The sequence below is a fragment of the Geotrypetes seraphini genome, chromosome 3, assembly GCF_902459505.1.
Source record: "Geotrypetes seraphini chromosome 3, aGeoSer1.1, whole genome shotgun sequence".
NCBI lineage: Eukaryota > Metazoa > Chordata > Amphibia > Gymnophiona > Dermophiidae > Geotrypetes > Geotrypetes seraphini.
The window spans coordinates 51,229,298-51,256,597 of record NC_047086.1 but is presented as its reverse complement, the minus strand read 5'-3'; the positions used below and the strand labels follow the sequence as shown (position 1 = coordinate 51,256,597).

At 44.9% G+C, this 27,300-nt stretch overlaps 1 protein-coding gene across 4 annotated transcripts in view; it reads left to right on the top strand.

Annotated features, from left to right (window-relative positions):
• KCNQ5 (potassium voltage-gated channel subfamily Q member 5) overlaps nucleotides 1-27,300 on the top strand; it is a 919,416-nt gene that overhangs the window by 709,596 nt on the left and 182,520 nt on the right. For all 4 annotated transcript variants that reach the window (XM_033936063.1, XM_033936064.1, XM_033936062.1 and 1 more), the window contains exon 3: nucleotides 5,310-5,436. In XM_033936063.1, the coding sequence (XP_033791954.1) occupies nucleotides 5,310-5,436 (127 nt within the window). The remainder of the gene's footprint in view (nucleotides 1-5,309; nucleotides 5,437-27,300) is intronic.

Genomic DNA, 27,300 nt, shown 5'->3' with positions numbered 1-27,300 from the left:
GTAGCATAAAATATTCAGCAGCTCAACGACCAACAGTGTAATAACAATACATTTTCTTGTACCGACTGGAGAAATATAATTCATAGCAATAGCATTCTGCAAGATCAGCTGGACATATAAAGCAAGTAAGCAGGGCTGCAAAAATTGGAATAAACGTGTAATAATAGGATCCCATCTAGAATTATAAATGTGTGTACTTAGCAGCGATCATTCCCTGTTTGTGTGTAAACAAACTAGACTCCTCCATACTGTATATGGCCAGCAATCATAAATTTATTTATTCAGTTTTCTATGCCATTCTCCCAAGGGAGCTCAGAACGGTTTTCCATGAATTTATTTAAGTCCTCAAGCATTTTTTCCTGTCTGTCCTCGTGGGCTCACAATCTATCTAATGTACCTGGGGCAATGGGGGGGGATTAAGTGACTTGCCCAGGATCACAAGGAGTAGTGTGGGTTTGAACCCATAACCTCATTGTGCTGAGGCTGTAGCTTTAACCACTGCGCCACTCTAGAAATCAAAATGTAGCAGAAGTGAGCCAAGTATGGGACAATGAAGCCATTGTGACATCACTGATGAGGCTGGCTCTTAGGCATTGGTGGAATGAGGCATTATGATGTCATAATACCAGCTCTGGTTACCAGAAGCTGAAGCTTTTCACACTATTTACTTGTTCAATTTTCTATACCATTCTCCCAGGGGAGATCAGAACCGTTTACATGAATTTATTCAAGTACTCAAGCATTTTCCCCTGTTTATCCCAGTGGGCTCACAATCTATCTAATGTACCTGGGGCAATGGGGGGGATTAAGTGACTTGTAAATCAAAAACAATGTATATAGGCTAAAGAGAGATCAATCATAAATCCACAAAAATACCTCCCTTATATTCAATTTTCACTCTCCCCCTCCTGCCTAATTTTAAGATGTTATATATATAAAAAAAAAAACTCTCAAAAAACTGATAATGAACTTAGCTTCAATTAGGCAGGGAGTTCTTATAAGTTCTTATATCTCTCAGCTTCTGTTTTCTTTGAGAGTTTTTTGATATACATCATCTTAAAATTAGGCAGGAGGGGGAGAGTGCCGATGAGGTTAGTTCCCTATCTAGTGCTGTTGTATAATCACTGGCAACGCACGGGAATCTGAGGCCTCTCCTCTATAAAGAACTTTAAATGTGTGATTAGTGGAGATAAGTCTGATATGAGAAAACTTCATCACTGTTTCTAATTAAGAATTTGAAAATTGAACATAAGGGAGGTATTTTTGTGGATTAAGTGACTTGCCCAGGGTCACAAGGAGCAGCGTGGTTTTGAACCCCCAACCCCAGGGTGCTGAGGCTGTAGCTTTAACCACCGCGCCACACTCTCCCAAATGCGTACTGTAATCTTACATGCCGGGGATATTTTTGTAATCTGTTTTAAAATGTGTTCTTTTCTTTAATGTTGAAACCAATCTTAAAAAATGTTAATTAAAGATGGATATGTTCAGTTTATATATTGTAATTGCCAGATTTCCCTTAAAGAAAATGATAAAAGAAACAGAGAATATGAACAAAGATACAGGAAGGAAATTACAATGTTGCATTTTACTACCAGATATATTTTTCTTGATCCAGCTTGATTAGAAAATTTTCTTCATGATAAACCTAAATTTACCTTTAACTAATGCAGAGGTTGAGATAGAGTGAAAATGAATACTTATTTGCCTGACTCTAGAGTGTATTAGTATACTTTTTCTTTTTATTTCTTTCTTTGTTTTTCGGTTGTTGTTGTTGTTTTTTTTGAGACTTCTATAGGATAGCCAGCCTTCATATAATGTGGACTTGATAAAATTAGTTTTTCTTTGTTTGATTTATTTCCTTTACATCTGTTTATATTACCTGAAGTTGTTATATGTTGTAACAATATTAGAAACCACTACAAATCTTGTGAAACACACTAAAATCCTAAAAGATTAGGCTATAATATGAGTCCATACACAGCTAATAGAACAACCAAAATGGTTGAATGAAGAGGTTATTAGGATCTCAAGTGCTCACAGTTATATGCCAATTGATCACATCTAGGCAAATAACTAACAGGTGAGCTATTACACTCTCATTGTGCTGTTTTATTTAAATAATTTTATTTTTGTTATGCAGTTATTATACTCTTGTATTTAGAATTATTAAAGTCCTTAGCTCGGGTGTTGGTTTATATCCTGGGGCTTGATACTGTTGAACCCTGGAAATGGGCATGCTTAGGGGCAGTACTGGACTTTGGCATCACTAAGTGCAACTGCAAGGTAGGGAGAACGAAAAGACATTCTCTAAAGTTAAAAGGGGATCGATTCCGTACAAACGTAAGGAAGTTCTTCTTCACCCAGAGAGTGGTAGAAAACTAGAATGCTCTTCCGAAGGCTGTTATAGGGGAAAACACCTTCCAGGGATTCAAGACAAAGTTAGACAAGTTACTGCTGAACCAGAATGTACGCAGGTAAGGCTAGTCTCAGTTAGGGCACTGGTCTTTGATCTAAGGGCCGCCGCGTGAGCGAACTGCTGGGCACGATGGACCACTGGTCTGACCCAGCAGCGGCAATTCTTATGTTCTTATGCAAGGACCCTAGGTGCCGAAAAGGTAGGCCTGTAAAACCTTGGCCTAAATTTCCGTCGCCTACTGTCCTGGGTAGCTGTGATTCCATAAGCAGTGGCTGTCCATGATTGACATACAGCAGGCGCCCGTTTGTAGGCACCTGCCGCAGCCGGCGCCACTCACAGAACCATCCCAAAATGTTCTCCACTCGCAGCAAGGATCATTTTTCGCAAAGAATTATTTTTTAATTATCATACACTAAAAAGCTCCCTCTAGAACAGCACTATAATAGTAATGAATAATAGTTCTAGAGCAGGGGTCCCCAAAGTCCCTCCTTGAGGGCCAAATCCAGTCGTGATTTCAGGATTTCCCCAATAAATATGCATGAGATCTATTTGCACGCACTGCTTTCAATGCATATTCATTGGGGAAATCCTGAAAACCTGACTGGAATATGGCTCTCGAGGACCGGAGTTCCCTACCCCTGGGCTAGATGGTCCCTGAACGTCTTATTCCTCTATCATTTTCTCTACTGTCCTACCCAGTCCCAGTTGATGAGGAAGTGTGGTTGCCATATTAGTTCACTTTAAAGGTAATAAATGGAAATAAAGAAAGGAAAATATTGCAATAGGCCAATGGACATAATCCAGTCTGATGGCCCATAGCATCAAGGATTTGTTCTGTAGCTCTCCAATCATAAACAGGCTTGTACTACATGTGGACGTTAGTCTTGATTGAAAAGAAAATAAACAAAGAACTTTGTTGCATTATCACTATTTTCTGATTCATTCTATGTTGAAATATGCCCAGGAGGGAGTGGTGACATAAGTAGGATGATTGATTATGGCATAATCATGCCAGTACTAATAACTCTGTATTGTAACACTACCACAGAGCTCCGTGTATTTCAGTTTAGAGCCCATGCATTGTAACACCTCGCAGAAGCTCTTTGTAAGTCTGTATGGTAACATCTCTACAGTAGCTCATGTAAACCGCTCTGAATTGACTCCCCAGTCATTAGAAGCGGTATAGAAGCTCTCGTTAAACATAAACATAATATGTATTAAAAGAATAATACATGATTTTTGCCCTAACTGCACATTACATAGCATGAGACACATAACAATTAGATGCAATCACCTCATTATGATGCAAATTGGATAGCGCAGCTTGTGTTGATCTCCACAATCAGTATTATTTTTCCTGCCTGGGAGCATCAGGCTAACAGTTGACTTAGGTACAATCTTAAAAGGGGGCCACACTGTTAACAAGATGTGAGGGCCGGGTGGCCTCCTCCCGCCTCTTCCCCTCTCTCTCAGTTAAAATACACCCAACCTCACAGACCTCTCATCCCTCCGAAGACAGCAATGGGCCAAGGGTTGAAGACTAGCCCTATCCCCATTGTTCCCCTATGGGACCCAGATTTACCTTCTATATTTATTGGTGGTCCAGGGTGTCACAGGATAGTAATGATCTCCGGTCACTACTCTCCCAGCCATTTCCAGATTTCAAAAAGGTAATGGTAATACCGTGAGACAACCACTAGTGTTCAGGCTGCCATCAGGGCAAAATGGCTTATATGGTAGCTTGACCCCCCCCCTAGCAATAGTCTCGCGGTACTTTCACTAAGGTGTTGCAGGTGCCATTTTAAGAGCTGGAAAGGCCAGGAGTAACTGGATTCCTACAGTTATCGTATTTGCTAAGTCAATAAAAGACCCCTTTGCAGTGGTGTAGCGAGGGTAGGAGGCGCCCTGGGTGGTGGCACCCCCTCCCCCCATGCTCTCTTCTCTGCCCCCTCTCCTTCTGCAATCTCCCCCCCCCCCCACACACACACACACACACTGTTCCTTCACCACACCCATGCCACACTTGCCCCGTCCCGTCCCCACACCGTACCTCTTTAAATCTTCTCCTGCACAAACAGCTCCTCTGACTGCTGCTTGCGGCGGCGTTGGCTTCCCCTCAGACATCACTTCCTGGCCTCGCGACCAGGAAATGATTTCAGAGATTTTTCTATACTATAATCACAGTGTGTTTTTTAATTCTTAATTAAATATAGTGAATATCTCAGAACCAACACCCGTGACTGGTGAATTCACCAAACTGGGGTTAATTGGGGGACCATCATTGAAATTCACTGTCCCCTCACCATCCTAATTAGTATAATTGAAAGTTCCAAAATATGGTCACTTATCTTATGAATCGGATGGTTAGATCTTGATGTTATTCCCCATCGGTGAAGTAATTAACTTATGTGCATAAAGTGTTAAAAACCACTGTAGTAACTCCTCCAAACATTATCCGGGTCCCCCGAGAGCCAGGCCAGCTCGAGCGGCAGGCCAGAAAAGTAGCTCATGCTGGAGAAGATTTAAAGGGGTAGGGGAAGGGAGGTTGTGAACGTGACATGGGGAGGGGGCAGAGAGGTGCCAGCGCCCCCACCAAGAAGGCAGCTGGGGTGGTCCGCCACTGGGCCTGTGTTAGCAACCTGATGCTCCTGATGCCTTTGCTGTAGGAGTCACTAACCTACAATACTGCATCTCCACTAGCTACTAACTCCATGCAGTAAAATGCTATGTTTTATACAGCATAGTAACCTCCCCCCACGAGATGTTAGCTGGGAAGAAAGATGATAAAATGGATACTATTCAGTTTAGGTCACTGGTATACTATAATGTACATGAGTTGCTAAAAACACTGAAATGTTTTTGCCTGTGTTTCTTTCTAATTTCTCACTTTAAGGAGTTTGTTATGATTGTGGTGTTCGGTTTGGAGTATTTCATCCGTATCTGGTCTGCTGGTTGCTGCTGTCGATATCGAGGATGGCAAGGAAGGTTACGATTTGCAAGGAAACCATTTTGTGTCATTGGTGAGTTATTTAATTTTTTTTTTAAGCAAGGTTTGTTCAATGTGAGCTTAAAAAAAAAAAATTTGCTATGCCCAGAAGTCTTTGTAGAATACATATATTCAAGGTTGAGACCACTGGAATTCCAAATTGAAGGCTCCAGTGTGAGAGGGAGTGAGTAACCCTTGGTGGTCTGGTTCAAGGACAGGGTAAAGGATGTTAATAGAAAGGAAAGGGCAATGGCCTAGTAAGAGGTGGGGGGGGAATTGGATCAGCAAGTGACCTCTGAAGATGCTGCTTGCTAACATTTCAAGAGGTATGCGGGGGGAGGTGCTCAAGCGGCAAGGGACAGGGTGCATGGCATGGCGGTGAACAGCAGGGGGCACACAGTGCGGTGATGATGGGCACCAACCTCCCCAGCTACGCCGCTGGTAAAGGGGGGATGGGATTTCATATACCACCTTTCTCTGGTTATAATCAAAGCGATGTAGATATTATAAGAATAAAAGAATTGCCGCTGCTGGGTCAGACCAGTTGTCCATTCTGCCCAGTAGTCCGCTCACACGGTGGCCCTCAGGTCAAAGCCGGGTTGGGCCCATGTGCCTAAGGCCCCACCCACAGGAGGGGCCTAAGGCTCCCGGGCCTATTCTGATTGGCACAGGCGCCTCAGGCCCCACCTGTGGGCGGGGTTTGTTCCGCCTGGGCCAATCCGGCTCCATTCTGGACCCGGCTGGCCTGCCGGACGGGCGAGCTTGGCACCCGTCTGTCTGGCCAACGTACGGGTACGGGAAAGGGGTGGGGGTGGGGAGGTCATGGAGTCAGCCGGGGGGGGTCGCAGGTTTGCAGGGAGGTCCGATCGGGGGTTCTGGGGGGGGCGGTCATTGGGGAGAGGGGGGTTGTGTCGAAGGCAGGAGGGCCTGGGATCCCTCCTGCCCGTATTGTAGTGGGGGGTGGGGGGTAGGGGGTCGCTGGGGCCAGGGGGGCTTGGGCTCCCTCCTGGCCCAATCCAGTAGGGGGGGTCGTCGGGGCCAGGAGAGCTTGGGCTCTCTCCTGGCCCGTTGAATCGGAGGGGGGGTCGCTGGGGCCAGGAGAGCTTGGGCTCTCTCCTGGCCCGTTGAATCAGAGGGGTGTCGCCGGGGCCAGGAGTGCTTGGGCTCCCTCGTGGCCTGTTGAATCGGGGGGGGGGGTCGCCGGGACCAGGAGGGCTTGGCGACCCCCCCCTCCGATTCAACAGGCCACGAGGGAGCCCCAGATCGAGTCGGAGGGGACACGATCGCCGGGCCAAGAGGACTTGGGCTCCCTCTTGCCCCAATATCGTCGGGGGTGCCGCGGCTGCCACGGGGCAAGAGGGCTTGGGCTCCCTCTTGCCCGATGTTGTCGGGGGGGGTCGCGGTTCAACAGGGCAAGAGGGCTTGGGCTCCTTCTTGCCCCGATGTTTTTGGGGGGGTCGCGGTTCAACGGGGCAAGAGGGCTTGGGCTCCCTCTTGCCCAGATGTTGTTGGAAGGGGGGGTTCGTGGTTCGACATGGCAGGAGGGCTTGGGCACCCTCCTGCCTGGATCGTTGTGGGGGGGGGATTCTGTAACCGGTGTTGTTTTTAACAGACACTGGTTACAGAATCCAGCTTTTAGGCGAAGGACTGGCTCCTCCTACGCCTAAAAGCCCTTCTGTTGGACGTTTGGGGCTTAGGCGTTTTTTTGGTTCATTATGGCCAAAAAGTGTGGACGTCGTGGGGGTGTACTTTTAGACGTAGTGGTGATCTGGGCATTTAGTAGAGGCAGGCCATAATTAAAAAAAGGACGTTTGTTTTGGTTATGGACACTTTCCCTGCTTCTGATTTGAACGTTTAAGGACTTAGGCCAAAAAGGGACTTAGACGTTTTTTTGATTATGCCCCTATGTGCCTTTTGCCAATAAACTGGAAACAATTATATGAGTACAGTACATTCTCATTATTCACGTGTTCACGATGCACGATTTTACCTATCCACGATTGCATCGATTGCAACCAATATTACCCATTCGCATCACTGTGTTTGCATATTTGTGGACTGACACTGAAAATAATTCGTAGCTTACCTTCAGCTGCTCACAGCTGATCCCGAAATCCATGGTTTAGAGGAGTCCTGCTGGCTCAGCTGACTGGGGATTCCCCTGCCGCAATTAGCTGAACCAGGATTGAACGTTTTCCGTTTATCTGACTTATCAATCCACACTGAGGTCTTCTCACTAAATTTAAAATTGTAAGTTATTTATGTGCAGTTTACACTTCCCAGCCACAAAGTAGGATACTCTAGAACAGCGGTCCCCAAAGTCCCTCCTTGAGGGCCGAATCCAGTCGGGTTTTCAGGATTTCCCCAATGAATATGCATTGAAAGCAGTGCATGCACATAGATCTCATGCATATTCATTGGGGAAATCCTGAAAACCCAACTGGATTCGGCCCTCAAGGAGGAACTTTGGGGACCCCTGCTCTAGAACTATTATTCATTACTATTATTGTGCTGTTCTAGCAAAAAAATTTTTGGTTCTATTGTTTTGATAGTTCTAGCAATCAGCTGAACCAGCAAGGAGATCCTCGATCCTCTCTCCCTCCCTCCATTCCCCCAACACACCTCGAAAGAGAGCCCCCTCCCACCAAGCCCAACATCCCACATATCCCTGACATCCTCACACACACCCCTTCTGCCTTTGGGTGGAAAACCAGCAGGAGGGATGCCTACTTCCTCCTGCTGACAGGCCTTCCTCTTCAAAATGGCGGTCCTACCCTTTCCAGCTACACCCAAAGTGCATCGGGATGGGCCTAAGACCATGATTGGCCCAGGGGCCTAAGATCCCTCCTAAGAGAGGATCCTTACCAATTTGCTCGACTCCTTTGAAGATATGAATAAACATGTGGATAAAGGTGAGCAGGTTGATGTAGAGTACCTAGATTTTCAGAAAGCTTTTGACAAAGTTCCTCATGAGAGGCTTCTGTGAAAATTAAAGAGTCATGGAATAGGTGGAAAAGTTCAGTTTTGGATTGGAAATTGGTTATCAGATAGAAAACAAAGGGTAGGTTTAAATGGAGGAGAGTTAACAGTGGAGTACCACAGGGTAATACTAGGACTGGTGCTATTTAACTTGTTTATAAATGATCTGGAAATTGAACAAGTGAGACGATTAAATTTGCAGATTACCGTATTTTCACGCATATAACGCGCGCGTTATACGCGTTTTTACCTACCGCGCATACCCCTCGCGCGTTATATGCGTGAGCGCGGTATACAAAAGTTTTAAAACATAGTTCCCACCCCCGCCCGACGCCCGATTCACCCCCCCAGCAGGACCGCTCGCACCCCCATCCCGAACGACCGCTCGCACGCGCTCCCACCCGCACCCGCATCCACGATCGGAGCAAGAGGGAGCCCAAGCCCTCTTGCCCGGCCGACTCCCCGACGTCCGATACATCCCCCCCCCCGGCAGGACCACTCGCACCCCCACCCCGAAGGACCGCCGACTTCCCGACAATATCGGGCCAGAAGGGAGCCCAAACCCTCCTGGCCACGGCGACCCCCTAACCCCACCCCGCATTACATTACGGGCAGGAGGGATCCCAGGCCCTCCTGCCCTCGACGCAAACCCCCCCCCCTCCAACGATCGCCCCCCCCCCAAGACCCTCCGACCGCCCCCCCCAGCCGACCCGCGACCCCCCTGGCGACCCCCACGACCCCCACCCCCCTTCCCCGTACCTTTGGTAGTTGGGCCAGAAGGGAGCCCAAACCCTCCTGGCCACGGCGACCCCCTAACCCCACCCCGCACTACATTACGGGCAGGAGGGATCCCAGGCCCTCCTGCCCTCGACGCAAACCCCCCTCCCCCCCAACGACCGCCCCCCCCCAAGAACCTCCGACCGCCCCCCAGCCGACCCGCGATCCCCCTGGCGACCCCCACGACCCCCCCCCCCCCCTTCCCCGTACCTTTGGTAGTTGGCCGGACAGACGGGAGCCAAACCCGCCTGTCCGGCAGGCAGCCAACGAATGAATGAGGCCGGATTGGCCCATCCATCCTAAAGCTCCGCCTACTGGTGGGACCTAAGGCGCGTGGGCCAATCAGAATAGGCCCTGGAGCCTTAGGTCCCACCTGGGGGCGCGGCCTGAGGCACATGGGCCCAACCCGACCATGTGCCTCAGGCCGCGCCCCCAGGTGGGACCTAAGGCTCCAGGGCCTATTCTGATTGGCCCACGCGCCTTAGGCCCCACCAGTAGGCGGAGCTTTAGGATGGATGGGCCAATCCGGCCTCATTCCTTCGTTGGCTGCCTGCCGGACAGGCGGGTTTGGCTCCCGTCTGTCCGGCCAACTATCAAAGGTACGGGGAAGGGGGGTGGGGGGGTCGTGGGGGTCGCCAGGGGGATCGCGGGTCGGCTGGGGGGCGGTCGGAGGTTCTTGGGGGGGGCGGTCGTTGGGGGGAGGGGGGTTTGCGTCGAGGGCAGGAGGGCCTGGGATCCCTCCTGCCCGTAATGTAGTGCGGGGTGGGGTTAGGGGGTCGCCGTGGCCAGGAGGGTTTGGGCTCCCTTCTGGCCCAACTACCAAAGGTACGGGGAAGGGGGGCGGGGGGGCCGTGGGGGTCGTCAGGGGGATCGCGGGTCGGCTGGGGGGCGGTCGGAGGTTCTTGGGGGGGCGGTCGTTGGGGGGAGGGGGGTTTGCGTCGAGGGCAGGAGGGCCTGGGATCCCTCCTGCCCGTAATGTAGTGCGGGGTGGGGTTAGGGGGTCGCCGTGGCCAGGAGGATTTGGGCTCCCTCCTGGCCCGATATTGTTGGGGAGTCGGCGGTCCTTCGGGGGGAGGGATGTATCGGACGTCGGGGGGGGGGGCATCAGGCTTTCAGGATGGGGACAGACCTTCAAGGGGGGACAGTGCACGGAAGTCAGGGGGGGTGAACGGAGAGTCGGGACAGCGCACGGAAAGTCAGGGCAGTGCACGGAAGTCAGGGGGGGGTGAATGGAGAGTCGGGACAGCGCACGGAGAGGCGGGGCAGTGCACGGAAGTCAGGGGGGGTGAACGGAGAGTCGGGCAGCATGCGCGGTATAATCGTGAGCGCGTTATACCAAAGTTTTTGTGCTTATCATCGTGATTTCTGCGCGCTATACACGTGTGCGCGTTTTATACGGGTGCGTGTTATTTGCGTGAAAATACGGTACACTATACTATTCAAAGTTGTTAAAATGCATGCAGATTGTCAAAAATTGCAGACAGACCTTAGGAAATTGGAAGACTGGGCATCCAAGTGGCAGATGAAATTTACGGCCTCTTTTACAAAGCTGCGCTAGCTGCCCCGAAGCCCATAGAGATTTAAAGGGCTTCAGGGCTGTTTCCGCGCAGCTTTGTAAAAGAAGTCGTTAATGTGGACAAATGCAAAGTGATGCACATTGGGAAGAATAACCCAAATCACAGTTAGGGTCCACCTTGGGGGTTAACGCCAAAGAAAAAGATCTGGCAATATGATGGAACCTTCTACCCAACGTGTGACGGCAGCCAAAAAAGCAAACAAGATACTAGGAATTATTAGAAAAGGGATGGTTAACAAGACTAAGAATGTTATAATGCCTCTGTATCACTCCATGGTTCAACCTTACTTGGAGTATTGCATTCAATTCTCGTCTCCTTAACTCAAGAAAGATATAGTGGAACTAGAAAAAGTTCAAAGAAGAGCGACTAAGATGATAAAGGGGACAGAACTCCTCTCATATGAGGAAAGACTAAAATAGTTAGGGCTGAGGGGAGATACGATTAAGTCTACAAAATCCTGAGTGGAGTAGAACGGGTACAAGTGGATTGATTTTTCGCTCCATCAAAAATTACAAGGACTAGGGGACATTCAATGAAGTTACAGGGAAATACTTTTAAAACCAATAGGAGGAAATATTTTTTTCACTTAGAGACTAGTTAAGCTCTTGAACGTATTGCCAGAGGTTGTGGTAAGAGCGGATAGCATTTCTGGTTTAAGAAAGGTTTGGACAATTTCCTGGAGTCAAAGTCCATAGTCTATTATTGAGAAGACGTGGGGAAGCCACTGCTTGGAATGTTGATACTCTTTGGGGGGTTTTGCCAGGTACTAGTGACCTGGATTGGCCACCGTGAGGACGGACTACTGGGCTAGATGAACCATTGGTCTGACCCAGTAAGGCTATTCTTATGTTCTTATGACTAATGGTTGGTAAAATGGACTATTAGCATCTAAATTAAAATGAGAATTGACTTTGATCATCCCAAAAATTAACATTTTGCAGACCATTGCTTTTCTCAGGATGGGAAATAATTTCCTTCACATTCCCATTCCTATCCCTGTCCTGAAAGTTTTTGATCCTGTCTTCCTCTACATTACTTCCAATCATGTCCAGAGACTCTGTTGGCCCATTTGGTGGAAAACTAAAATTCAGTTGAGAGATGCTTGAAGTATTTTTAAGAGTCATGAATCTCAATGACGGCTATCTGTTTTGGATTTTAATGATGTCTTTGGTTAGTTAACTATCAGTAATTGCTTTCCTGGTTAAGCTTAATTTAACTGAAGGATGTAACTGCAGTGAAAGCTTCTCTCTCTAATTATGGTAGTTAAGTTAGAGGTCAAGCACAAATTACTTTGTTCAGTTACACAACAGCTGGAAAAAAAAATAAACATGTGGATTGATCAAGGGTCAGGTTCAAAACTTCTTTTGTTTAGCTGCCCTTAAGGATCACCCAGAATACAGTACACGGAATACAAACAAACAGCTTAATTACACTTGGGTGTTGGGGTTTTTTTTTTGTGTATGTGAGCCAGTAAATACAGTAATAACCTTCCATAGGAACAATGTACATCTAGTGTTTTTTCTACAGCACTTTAAATTAATTCTTTTCATCAGTGCCACTTCAACTTCATTAACTGGTTTTTAGAGAATAAGATCTAAGTGAGCCTTTATATTCTCTTGGATTTATGCTAGATGAATTCTGAAAGAAGTATAACTTGTTTCCTATCCCAGCCCTTTTGAATATATATTAATTTTCATAATCCTTGGGATTATGGCCTTGTTCTACAGAGGAAAATACAAAAGGCTGTTTTGAAGGGGTATATAATTATTTATTTATTTATTTATTAATTACCTCTATGAGGGCGGTTGTACAGCAGGTAGTTTTTGCTATTGCCCTGCAGAGGATATACAGGGAGGCTGTGCCCAAACTAGAAAAGCGGATATCTGAATTAGAACATAAACACAAAAGAATCCCGTTCCCATAGAGCAGCAGCAGCATTCACTTCCAATCCTCAAGGGCTGCCAACAGATCAGATTTTCAGGATGTCCCTAATGAATATGCATATAACAAAAGCTATTGTGGAAATATTTTATCATTTAATCAACTATAAATATCAATAGTAACAATAATTAGAATCAAAACACACAACTGTATCATTAATTATACATACATTACACTATACATCTTCATCATATACACATCTTCATCACATACACATCTCTCTTATGCATATTCATCCCCCAATATCCCTAGACCACCCCCACCCCCCGACATCCCTGGACCCTCCCAAAAAATTCACCCCACATCCACCAACCTTCCTGGATCCCCTGACATCCCCGGACCTCCCCCCCCCCACTGGCATACCCCCCACATCCATCAACATTCCTGGACCTCCCTCTCCTCTGACATTCTTGTACCTGTGGATGACAAATCAGCAGAAGGGAAGTCCACTCCGTCCTGCCTATAAGACTGCTTGCTCAGAATGACAGGTCTTCCCCCTCCTAATGCATCTTGGGATGCAGTGGAAGGGGTCTAAGACCCTGATTGACTGGGAAGGAGGCCTAAGACTCCAGTTGACTTAGGTACCTCCTATGGGAGGGGTCTTAGGTACCTGGGCCAATCAGGGCTGCACTAGAAAGGGGAAGGCCCACCATTGTGAAGAGGCGGGTCTGCCATCCAGAGGGAGTAGGCATCCCTCCGGCCCACCGAACTACAAAAGGTGCTGGAGGGTGTTAGGTTGGGTTTTGGGGTGCCGGGGGTGGATGGTTCAGGTTGCGGAGGTGCTGGGGTAGGGGGTTCAGGTTTGAGGGGTGGCATGCTGGCAAGAGGGAGTGGACATTCCTCCTGCCAGCTCCGCCGTTCACATAATTCTTATGAGTATCAGAGCTGTTATTGCCAAGGCCGACAGTAAAAAAAATGCTAGTCCAGTTATGGGCGTGTTATTAGCCGTGCTAAAATGGCTAGCGTGCCTTAGTAAAAGAGGGGGAAAGAGACCTGAAGAAAAGATAAGAAAAAGAAAATAGGGGACATTTTTAATTCTGTCTTGAGAGACTGTGACACTCATACACACACACACACAGTAAACATTTACCTGGAAATAGAATCTCTGGTCACTGTGACACTGTAAAAGAAAGAGAAAATTACAGTAGTTTACATGAAATAGGCCTAAACCGATGTTCCAGAAGTTAATTTGAGGAAAATTTTAATTGAAGATTTTCTGGATTCTGTCTACTGTAAAATGGGTGAGAATTTACACACACACCCCTCCCCCTTTTACAAAACCATAGCACGGTTTTTAGTGCCGGTCACGGAGATAACAGCTCCAGGGTTCATGTAAATCTGAATGTCGGAGCTGTTACCGCTGTGGCCAGCACTACAATTGCTAGCGCGGTTTTGCAAAAGGGAAGGTTAGATAGTAACTGATATAACTTATGTTTTTAGCATGCTAAAAAACCCAAAACTATTGGAGATTTTTATGCACGGAAGAAGCTTTTTAAAAGCAGTGTTTCCCCCCCCCCCCCCCCAAAATGAGCTATTTAAAAACTGCTTGCCTTGTACATGAGTAAAAGTACATGAAGCAACATATATACCTTTACCCACTTTCAGGGAGGTTTTCCTGAGGCAGATTGTTATAGCTAGAAAAAAAAAAAACCACCTGCAGTACAAGTGATCGTTCCTGTATTTCTTTTCCTGGGCAGGTTTCAAAGTAAAAGTGCCCATATATTGTTACTTTTTAAACATGCCTAATGAGAAGATACCTGCAGCAACTTTCATGTACTTCCACCTAAATTTGTATCAGTCGCTTAGAGCTTGCAAAGGTATGTGCGACTCACAAATGGAAGATTAGATTAGATATAAAATCGGATGTATGGATGTATGTTCCCTCCAGTGGCTCTGTGGATTGCATGTATGTATGTTCCAGCATAACTCTGAAATGCACGGACAGATTTCAACCAAACTTGGTATACATATCTAATCTAATCTAATCCTTAGGTTTGTATACCGCATCATCTCCCCGTTCGTAGAGCTCGACGCGGTTTACAGTAGGAGAAATAGGAAGGAACTACAACAGAGGGTTAGAGGTAGAAGTGTGAAGAAAATTTAGAGGACTTGGGATGCCAAGATATAAGAGTTTCCTTGATTCCTAAGTTGGAGGGAGACTTACATTTTTTGAGAAAAGCCAGGTTTTCAGATGTTTGCGGAAAACTTGGAGAGAGCTCAAGTTCCGAAGAGGGGAGGTAAGGTTGTTCCAGAGCTCATTGATTTTGAAGTGGAGGGAGGTCCCTAGCTTTCCTGTGTGGGAAATGCCTTTTAGCGAGGGGAAGGATAGTTTTAATTTGTGGGAGGATCTGGTGGTATTAGGGTTTGAGGAATTCCAATTACTATCTGGGGAAAAAATACTGTGGGAGAGGGAAGAGGGTGACATGTAAAGAATCATCAAAAAAGATATTGCTGTGACCAACTGTATGAAGCTTGGGGAATGATGTCACACTGTGCTCTGCTGCATTGCTGTAACAATGTCTCCAAGGAAACGTAAGAGTCCAGCAGCATTAGGCCAGACTACAGGATATGAAAGAGAGAGCATAACTCTGAAACGCATGGAGACATTTCAACCAAACGTGGTATACATATCACTTACTATCTGGGGAAAAATACTGTGGAGGTGGAAAGGGGGGAAAATACTGTGAGGGTGGGAAAGGGGTGTCTAATCCATAGTTTTCGGGCTCGCTGAGATAATAATAATAATAATTTTATTCTTATATACCACCATACCTTTCGAGTTCTAGGCGGTTCACAACAATTACATTAGGATCCGCATTGACATGCCGATTTACAACAATTTATTAGATTAATAACACAATTTAGCCGACCTTGGCTGATGAAGAAGGGAGTGGGTAGCAGAGAGGGAAGAAAGCGTTTAGGAAGGTGGGGGAGGGTCGAACGTGGGGCAGGTAATGCTGGAAGGGGGCGGTTACGGTCTTGTTTGTTGACTAGGTAAGAGATGACACTCCCAATGCCATTTAAGTCCAAGTTCAGCCCCAGAGGGCCATTCTTGCTGCTGAGATTGGTATATCCGGGCAATGCCGAGTAATCAGCTAGTTGGTGTAAATTTTTTAAATGCAAAACCATACATTCTTTAGCAATCTCCACCCGGCTCCCACTGGATGCAAGTAACAGTACACCCATTGTAGAATAGCAAAATGTAAGTACACACATAGGGTAGGCAGGTTTCAAACAGCTTTCACCTGTATAGATAGATACCTATTTATTGCATCCATATACAAGAGTAAGTTATATAGGTCAATGACTGACACTGCTTTGCCAACTCACCAAATACCTCCCTTATTTATGTACCACTTATAACCTAAGTGGTGTACTTTCAGGTACTCAAGCATTTTTCCCTATCTGTCCTGGCAGGCTCACACTCTATCTAATGTACCTGGGGTAATCGGGGATTAATTGACTTTGTGCTTTAATATACTAACAGTGATTAATACACTAAAGAGAATTTGTTCTGTTTGAGTCCTATTAATGGTGTGGAAGCGGAAGGAGGTTTTTCTGCCAGTGATGTTACTTGGGTTCATAGACAAAACCGCCGAAGATAAAGGCGCGCGCCGACAACTGAGCGCAAGACGGAAGCGCGCGCCGAAGAAAAAGAGTGTTTTTAGGGGCTCCGACGGGGGGTTTTGTTGGGGAACCCCCCCCCCACTTTACTTAATACAGATCGCGGCGGCGTTGTGGGGGGTTTGGGGGGTTGTAACCGCCCTCATTATACTGTAAACTTAACTGTTTCCCTGTTTTTTTTAGGGAAAAAGTGAAGTTTTTCAGTAAAATGGGGGGGTTACAACCCCCCAAGCCCCCCACAATGCCCCCACAATGCGGCGCGATCTGTATAAAGTAAAGTGGGGGGGTTACAAGCCCCCAAACCCCCACAACACCCCCACAACGCGGTGTGATCTATATAAAGTGGGGGGTTACAACCCCTAAATCCCCACAACGCCCCCACAACGCGGCACGATCTGTATAAAGTAAAGTGGGGGCCCACACACACACCCCGTCGGAGCCCTTTAAAACAGTCATTTTCTTCGGCGCGCGCCTCCACGTTGCACTCAGTTGTCTGCGCGCGCCTTTGTCCCGGCGCATTTTTGACCTGACACCATGTTACTTGCCCTCTCAAGTTAAAGAAGAACTCTGAGGCTTTTCCTCTACAAGCTGCTGTCTTTTCACTTGCATGGCTTTTTGGTGAGAGGATTAAGTGACTTATCCAAGGTCACAAGTAGCAGCATGGGATTTGAACCCAAAAACTCAGGGTACTAAGGCTGTAGCTCTAACCACTGTGCTATACACTCCGCACACACTTATTCCTGATTCGTCGGTACTCTGTCATTTTGCTTTTCTAGCTTTTTTTCTCTAGAGAATGACACAGTGACAGAATTCATCACTGTTCCCATCCCTGCGGATAACCGCAGAAAACCATCCCCTGTCATTCTTTAGTATCTATCTCAACCTGTCCTTCTAAACCAGCAATCTTCAATCCAAGGCTTGGGGGGATCGGTGGTTGTGCCCATTCATACGCTGATTCTTCCCTCTCTCCTTAAAGAATGACATACGGATGGTTTCCTGCGGTTATCTGCGGGGATGGTAATGGTGAAAGTCACTACCTCAGTTTTCCTTATTTTAGCCACCAGCTACAACTCTCTATCATGCTCATTCCTTACCTTCAGGGAATCATTTCATTTTCTCTGATGATTGACAGTAAGGCTTTCGATCTAATTCCCATTACTTTTACAGAGTTGCTGATTATACAGTAGCTAAGGACTTCCTATGCTAGAGCTCCCTCTAGTGACTGCAGGATCAGCTACAGCAGCTGCAGACAACTTTAGCTATTGACACGGTGGCAGAAAAGTAATGGCAAGGTATGTGTGTCTCTGTTTGGGCCCTTAGCCCAAGGATAGGGTTACCATATGGCTCCAGAAAAAGGAGGTTGGATTGATATATCCAGGTTTTACTTCCATTGTTTTCAATGGAAATAAAACCCAGATGTCTCTTATCTGTCCTCTTTACTTCCATTGCTTTTAATGGAAATAAAACCCAGATCAGTGGCCAAGGTGACTGGAGCTTGGGGATTTGGTGCCCCTCTCCCGCCCTCTTCCCCACCCCCCTTCTGCATGCGTGCCTCCCTTCCCCATACCTTATTAACTTTGGCACGAGCAGCAACAAAGTTGCCCACCTCGGCTTCAGCGCTCTCTCTGACATCACATCCTCCCGGAACTGACATCAGAGAAAGTGTCAAAGCCAACGTGGGCAGCAACTTCGTCGCTGCTCACGCCAAAGTCAAAAAGGTACGGGGAAGGGACGCGGGCATGTGTGCGTGGCAGGGGAAGGAGTGGGAAGGGGCGGAGAGGAGTTTGGGTGCTGGTGCCCCGAGGAAGACCACGCGCCCCCCCTCCTCCAATACACTCCCCCTTACTACACCACTGACCCAGATGTCTCTTATCTGTCCTCCTTATTTCCATTGCTGGATGTCTCAATCTGACCTTTTCCCGGAGCCATATGGTAACCCTACCCAAGGAGCAAGAAAACAACAAAATGGAGCTGGAATGCCCTACGAGAAAAAGACTGACACCAATGAAATTGTCAGACTACATTCAAGAGCAGGGACAAAGCATAACAGATTTGCTGGTGACGGGTAACAGTGGAGTCTTAACAACGGAAGGGGACAATTTTCAAACAGATTTCTGGAAACAAACAAATCTTCGCCTACAGGGGAAAAAAAAGTTCTTTTGAAAATTGCCCTTCTTCTCAATATGGCAAAAAGGGTAGTGTCGGTGGTGGGGGTTAAAACATGCCTAGAAATGTGTGTGTAGGGATTTCATGTTGGGATTCTTATTTATGCCTGCTTTAATGCCACTTAACATTGTACCAGGTGAATGGGTAATAACTCACTGTGGCACAGTGGAATTTTTAAAGGGGGGTCAAATGAATGGCGCTTTATCAATGGTCTTTTTAAACCTCTCAGGGTGCCTTTTATTCTCTCAGTCATAAAATATTGATTCGTAGGCTGAATGAGAGAGGTCTGGGTCAATCAGTTCTTGCATAGCTTCAATATATAGAGAACAGATTTATAGCAAGCTATGGTGAATGAAGACATTTTTCATAGAAATCTCTGTTGAAAGAAGAGCCGCAAGAATCGGCTGTTTTAATATTTATTTACATCCGTTATCCCCTGGATTTTATATATGACTACAAAGTTGTGTGTGGAAACTTGGCCGTGTGGCCAAATTATATGCACAATTTAATTGTGTAACAAGCTAATCAACGCTAATAATTGGTCGCTTACAAGTAATTATTGGCACTAATTAGAAAGCTGTGTGCATAAATTATAATCGTATTCTATAAAGTGCTGCGCTTAGATTCTAATCTACGGATCTCAAAAGGGGGCATGATCATGGGAGGGGCATGGATGAGTCTTGGGCATTCCTAAAAATGACCCGCACCATTGTAGAATACGCCTGATCTGTGCAGAATGTAGGCATGGGCATTTTTACCAGGTTTTAGTTGGCATAAATGGTCTTGCCTAAATTTCAGTCACGGGTCAACCACTACGCATATTCAATAAACTGCGCCTAAAGGTTAAGAATAATGGCAAGTGGATTTTTAGCCTGTGCTGATTTTTCCAGCGCCATATATAGAATTTAGTCCCTCTTGTGCTTTGTTTCAAAGGCACGGTAATCCATAACTCGTGAATAATCAAAAACATAGGGCTCCTTTTATCAAGTTGCGGTAGGTGGTTAACGCGCGGAATACCGCGCATTCAACCGCCTGCCGCGCTGGTCGCTAACGCCTCCGTTGATGAGACGTTAGTTTTTTGGTGTGCCGCAGGGGTTAGCGTGTGATGAAATGTCCGACGCGCTAACCCCCGTAGCGCACCTTGATAAAAGGAGCCCATAGGGTTCCAACCCTTACCAAAATTGTCACATGAGCAACACACCTTTCAATAATAAGAATTCAAAAAGTGCAAAAAAAAATAAAAAATATATATATATATATATATATATATACAAAAAATGCAAAAAGAGGGAGAGAAACATCAGACTTTATGTTGTTAGATTTTTTTTTTAATGAATTTTGATTATTGAAAGGTGTGTTGCTCACATGACAATTTGTGCTTCAGAGGCATGACATTTCCTATAGAATTTGGTTTACAAAGAATACCTGCCTAACTGAACAAATTAATATTCTTTTCAGTGGCATGATTTCTGGTTGAATGGCAGCAAATTGCTTAGCATTTACCTCCCCCCACCTTTTTTTTTTTTTTTTAACAAAACCGCAAAAGCGTTTTTTAACTCAGGACAATATTTGGGTTTCTGCAAGATACTTGTGACCTGAATTAGAAACAATGGAAACAGGATACAGGGCTGTAGTGCGAGAGGAGCACACGAGTACTTCTAACGTCTAAGTAAACAAAAATGTGTTGGAGCAGAGCAATAGCCCCTGAAGAAACTTACCAGTGAAACGGCTGGGTAGCCATCGGGCTTCAAGTTAAGTGCTCTTCTTTAAAATAATTTTCCACCACAATTAAAGATATATATAAAAATATTTAGGGCTCCTTTTACTAAGCTGCGTTAGCATTTTTAGCGCACAGAGCATTTTAGCCCATGCTACATGGCTAGAACTAATGGCCGCTCAATGCTGGCATTAAGGTCTAGCGCGCACGACAATTTAGTGCTCGCTATTCCACATGTTAAAGCCCTAATGCGGCTTAGTAAAAGGAGCCCCTAGTTTGTTAACTAAAAATCCTGCACAAGACCAATGATGAACACTTCACCCCAGCAAGGACACGAAAAACAACAAAAGTAGTGTCTTGGGTGTTTGAGGTCTTGAGCGTAATTAGAACTCAGTTAAGTTTGTTCACAGTGAGTTGGTGATTAATCAATTGAGCAAACGGTTTTTCCATAGCCAGTGTGTATTTCTAAGTTCTTAGATGAAAACATAAAACTGTGGATACAGATATTCTGGAGATAATTTATTAAACACTGACATATAAAAACATGAAAATTCAATTTAAAAAGTACAATGATAAAAAAATACAGTGATAAAAATCCAACCGGACCCTACACAGTCCGTGTTTCGGCGAATACAACTTCCTCAGGGGTCCAATGGTTTGCAAATTCACATATAAAGAATTGGACTGAAAACAGTCTATTGTCATGTGAGCATTTTTTTTGCTACTTCAGCTTGTCTGTGGTGTTATTTGCTCACATGACAATAGACTGTTTTCAGTCCAATTCTTTATATGTGAATTTGCAAACCATTGAACCCCTGAGGAAGTTGTGTTCGCCGAAACACGGACTGCGTAGGGTCCAGTTGGATTTTTATCACTGTATTTTTTTATCATTGTACTTTTTAAATTGAATTTTCATGTTTTTTTATGTCAGTGTTAATAAATTATCTCCAGAACATCTGTATCCACAGCTTTTTGTTTTCATCAGTGGATTGTTTTCACTGTGGATTATTGGGTCTCCCCATTTTTCTTTGTTGTTCTTAAGTTCTTACACACACATAGCGATAGAGAGAGAAAAATTTTATACTGCCATAAAATATTTATATAATTTTTCTCTTTTTTTTCCTATCTTTCTTCATTTTAAAAACCAACATCAAGTACAACATATAATCAATGTACAAAATAAATAGCACTTAATTCCATCAAAGGAAATAATAAATACATAACACTTCTCCCATCCTTTCATACAATATAAAGATAAACAAGAGTAATTCAAATAATCAAGACTAACTAATTACAATCAAATAATAATTTAAAGGCATATTCCCCCTCCCCCCACCTCTCCTGGATGTCTATATTACCAAAAAAACCCTCAAATTTCAAGTAAACGTAAAAGAATTCCATGTTACAGCAGTGCCTGTTGTTTTTAAATGTAATGTTTAGACAGAGGTTTTTTGTGGGAGGGAGTTAAAATCTTTATTGATGTTTAGAAAGGTTTAAAAATAAATCTGTGACTACCAATGGGGCAGAGATTTGTTAAATATAAATTTTTTAAACCATCTTGTGCAGCTGTGGGTGATGCCGGCTTAAGCTGCCCCTTTTCCTTCTCTGTTGACTGTGATCCCAGTTGCTAGAGGTTTCCTTACTATTATATAGCTGAGAACAAAAACCTTTCACAAATCCCCTGTTGGAAACACATGTAAAACCTTCCTCACAGAGAAAGGATTAGGCACCACTGAATTGTATTTTGCTGAAGTACCGGGTATTGTGTTCCAGTGAAAACAGGGTAGCTCTATTTTTCAATTCCCACTTCTCTATTTAAGCATTTTCACACAAAATGATGATTTTAAGATATAATAAGTCAATTCTGGTTACTTTGTAAATTATTTATGTGTTATATTTTACATTACATTAGGGATTTCTATTCCGCCATTACCTTGCAGTTCAAGGCGGATTACAAAAGAATTATCCAAGATGTATTACAACAAGAGCTTACATAAAAAATTTTTAAAAAAATTGGTCATTTTCAAAAAGAGTGAGAAATGGGTAAGGTTATTTGTTTGGGGTAGTTGGCTTTAGTGAGAGGTGGAGTTTGAGACTTCACCTCTCACTAAAGCCAACTACCCCAAACATAGAAATAATCTGTGGACCAAATATAAACAAACAATCTAAAAGCTACATAGTAAGAATAAGGAAAATTCTAAATGAACAACCTCAGAAGACCACAACGGAATCATTGAGTAGGAGTATGCTAATGCTGTTACTGCAGGACTCATTACATTAGCAGGCAGAGTCAATGATGCCCTAAAGTAGAAAAATGTGCATAAGGGGCAGATTCGATATAGGATGCTGGCCTCAGCAGCCACTTATGCAGCTGCTGAGAATCGCACAGTGGTGTCCTATACAGAATCGTGTCTGCCCTAATGGACAGATGCCTAACCCCGACTGACCGGCACCCATGTCACAGACACTGGTTACAGAATCACACTGCCATCAGCTGATTGTGGCAAGGAAATTCTTCTGAAAGAACCACCATGGAAATAAGACTTGTATGTAAAATATCTATGTAAACACTACTATCTATACTGAAGAGCTCTCAGATACCTGCACCGTTAAATCATAGTAGATTGTTCCAACGGCTTATGCAGGTCAAAGATATCACTCAGAGCTCTATGTTAAATTTAAAGTGCAAATGCTTTGTGCAATAAACTCAAACAAAGTGCATAGTGCAAAAAGCTGCTATTGTGACTAAAATTGGCACTTATCTTGAGATGTCTTGTATTGTAAAATAAATTGTTCAAGTGTGCCCAACGGGACCTATTTCGCCTAAGTAACGGCTTCTTCAGGGGTCTACAAAGATCTACAAGAGACACAATATAATGTTACATATTTTACTTAACATAGATATTTTAGGGGGCGCTGCTGAGCCCGAGTACGATGGCGGCTTGACTCCTGAGCTCCCGCGTGTTCCCTCGTTTAATTAAAAACAGCTTAACCAAATCGACCCATAAACTGCTGCGGAACGTGGCTTCAGTTTCATAACCTATTACAGCACTCATCTACCTGCTCCTCCGCATCGATGTCGGACAAGAAAGTGAGTAAGCGGCATAAGCCCGAGCCGCTCTCTCCTTCTAAAGCGCCGCTTCCCGCTTCGGCAGGAGACGCTAGCCGTGAGATTTTGGCGGAGCTGCGAGAACTCAAAGAATTAGCAGCTGACACCAAAGCATGCACGGACGAAATCAACGAAAAATTGACGAGCATGTCGGCGGATTTTGCACAATTACAGACACGTGTATCCATGCTCGAAACCAAAAAGGACGCGACCACGCTGCAAGTGACTGAGCTTCGGAGACAGTCAAATCGCATTGCCATGTTGGAACGGGACCTGGAGGATAGTAGTGACAGGTCCCGTCGATGTAATATTTGCATACTGGGGCTCCCTGAGAATGGCAGAGACGGAGATTTAATTAAACACCTGGAATCTTTGATACCCCAGCTTCTCGACCTTACCTTCCAGCGGGAGCTGGAAATTGAGCGGGCCCTCAGAGTCCCTTCCTCTGCTGCTGCAGGAGACCATCGCCCCAGACCTGTAGTGCTCAAGCTGCTTAGATATCGGCACGTATTGGAAATTATGCAGCGCGCAAAGATCAGAGCTCCAATCAAGCATGAAGGTTCTACCATCTTATTTGTCCCTGATTTGAGCAAGACTACTGTCCGGCGACGCAAACTGCTCCTCTCCTACAGGCCGCAACTGAAGTCTCTTAATGCCAGATTTGGTATTCTCTATCCAGCTTGCATGAGAGTGACACTGAATAATTAAATCAACTAAAGACTTTGTCAACCTGGATGAGCTGGCATCATTTATTGAGCTACATTCTCCTACCCCAATCAATCAGGTCTGAATGCATGCTCCTCTGATTGCCTTGTAGCTGCTTGTTTAGCAGATGAGTGCTTTACCTGCCTATACCTGCCTTTACTGGTATGGTCTCTTTACCATATCTATGATAGTTTCACAACATTGTCAATACCTGACCACGTTCTGCATTGCTGTTAAATATGTTTGTATGTTGAATTCTGAATAGTGATGAGGGCGCTCTGGGATCTTTCTGCCATTTCTGGCTCCCTCGGCCGCACTCACACAGTTGTTCTATAGATGTGACCGTTTTGTCACTCTAGTTAATTCATGGTGTGTATTGCTGGATCTTGACTACTATACTTTTCTATGTACTGTGCTGGAATGCTTTCTACCTAGCATTTGTTATTACTGCACTAGACTGTATTACTTGCTACCTTATAAATCTGCGTCACTTCTCATGCTCATATGTTTTTTCTATCATTATCATGTCAATTAATGTTATTTCTTTAAATGCAAAGGGTCTGAACAACAAAATCAAGCTGAAAAAAATACTAACCCATCTTGATGATCACAAGCCTGATGTTATCATGCTACAGGAATCCCATTTGGATGATTCTGCCTCAGCCAAGGTACACCCCCCATGGGCCTTACCACCATATTACTCTCCTGCCATAGCGTGGGGTAATCACTCTGATTAGGAAAACTAGTAATATATCCATCATATCCTCCTCCAATGATCTAAATGGTCGTTGGGTCAAAGTCACGATTTGTAGTGCAGGAGAACGATATTGCCTGCTCAATTTATATGGTCCAAACCTAGACCGCTCAGATTTTTTTCATTCCATCACTGAATCACTATTAGAAGAAGCCACAGCCAAGTTGATTGTAGCTGTTGATTTTAACCTGGTGTTAAACCCTTCTAAGGACAGGAAATCAAATTGCAGTTATAAAAAATCAAAAGCATGGTTCGCTCTACAGGACCTCATCACCGATGCCAAATTACTGGATATCTGGAGATTCTTACATCCCGATTCGGAGGCCTTTACCTTCTTCTCTCCTCCACACTCATCATACTCAAGGATTGATTTTTTCCTGGTAAGTGACTCCCTATGTTCTTCCATCACTGACGCTACTATTCAGCCAATCATAGTATCTGATCATGCGGCCATCACTATCCAACTTAAAAGTTTGACCTCAACCCAGCTACCTCGACAATGGCGTTTCAATAACGCCCTCCTACAGGATAAGCAGTTCTGTGAGTTGATCAGGACCCGAACTCAAGAATACTTCCAGCTTAACACCCCTGAACAAACTTCTTGGACTTGTTGTTGGGATGCTTTCAAAGCCTTTATTAGAGGAATCATAATTAATCACGCTGCTTACAAACATAAACAATGGAAAGACGAAAAGAAAATTCTGGAGGATGAAATTAGAAGCATTGAGGCTCTACACCAACAAACTCCATGTGACATTGACTTATTACTCCGACTGAATAAGACCCGCTTCCGTTATAACTCCATTCTAAGCAACAATGCCTCTCAGGCAATCTTTCAACAATCGGCATCTTATTTCGCTGAAAACAACAAGTGTGGTCATCTGCTGGCTAACCTCCTTAAAAAACATGAGGAAAAATCACACATCACCTCGATCAAAACGGATTCAGGAGCTGAAATCACTGAAACCTCTGATATCTCTCAAGCTTTCATGACCTTCTATAGATCCCTCTATACTGCTGACTTCAGATGCCCACAAAAGATCTCAGAGTTTTTAGCTCCTATTCCTCACTCCTCCTTAGATGAGGAAGATAATGTATGGCTCAATGTTCCGATCACATCTGCCGAGCTTTCACTGGTTATCCACTCCATGGGCCTCAAGAAATCACCAGGTCCTGATGGGTTAACGGTGGAGTTTTACAAGGAATTTCAGGACGTGTTGATCCCATTCTATCTACCATTTCTCGAACACCTCATGTCTACGGGTACGGCCTCTGGCTCTTTCACCGAAGCCACCATTATAGTGTTACCAAAACCAGGGAGGGATCCACGCCAACTAGCTAATTACAGACCGTTATCCCTCATAAACATCGACGCAAAAATATATGCAAAACTTCTGTCCAACAGGCTACAAAGCGTCATCACCAAACTCATACCTCCGACGCAATGTGGTTTTATCATTGGTCGCTCCTCTAGTGATAATACGCAAATCTTTTCCCATGTCATAGCTCAAGCACACAACCAGAAACAAGAAATAATGGTGGTAGGATTAGATGCAGAGAAAGCCTTCAATCGTATCGAATGGCCCTTTCTATTTCGCACCCTTCTCTGGTATGGATTCTCTGAGGATTTCATCAATAAAATCAAAGTACTATATTCCATGCCTACTACCAGAACCCTTATCAATGGTTCCCTATCCGAAGCATTCCATCCTACCAGGGGTACCAGGCAAGGCTGTCCCCTATCGCCATTACTTTTCGACCTAGCGCTGGAACCACTGATACAGAAGATTCGTAATAATCCGGACATAGCTGGTTTCAAACTTCAAGACCATGAACAGGAACTCAAAATTTCGGCTTATGCCGACGACATCTTGTTGTATATCACACCTTCATCTTTCCCTTCTTTGCTCTCAGACATAGAGATGTACGCAGATGTATCAGGCTACAAACTAAATATGAATAAAACAGAGGTGATGCCTATCAACTGTCCAGCAGCGGAATCTGAAATTACTATCCATGGTGTGAAATGGTCAGCCACCTCCATAAAATATTTGGGTGTTTTGTTCGGTCCAAGTGTTGAAGAAACTATAACTCTCAATATGGACCATATACTGGGCATTATTAAGAACTTAACTGCTAAATGGTCCCCGTTATCATTGACTTGGTGGGGTAGGATTGAAACAATCAAGATGATGATTGCCCCCAAGGTAAATTATATCTTTTCCATGCTACCTTTCTATCTTCCTCCTGCCGTCTACAAACAAGTTGACTCTCTGCTTACGAAGTTCTTGTGGAAGAACAAGCATTGCTTTGGCCAAACTGAAAGTGTCTCGCAGCCTGGGAGGAGTAAACTTTCCCTGTTTTCTGTTGAGACAGTGGTCCATGGGTTACCATAACATGCTAATCTGCGACCCTCCTGTCTGGTTTCCACTTGAATGCGTACTATATGGGGAACGACGGATCAGATATCTGGCTGGCATTACTCTCTCTAAAATGGATAAACTTGACAAAATCTTGGTAGCCTATAAACAAGCAGTAGATGGAGCAGA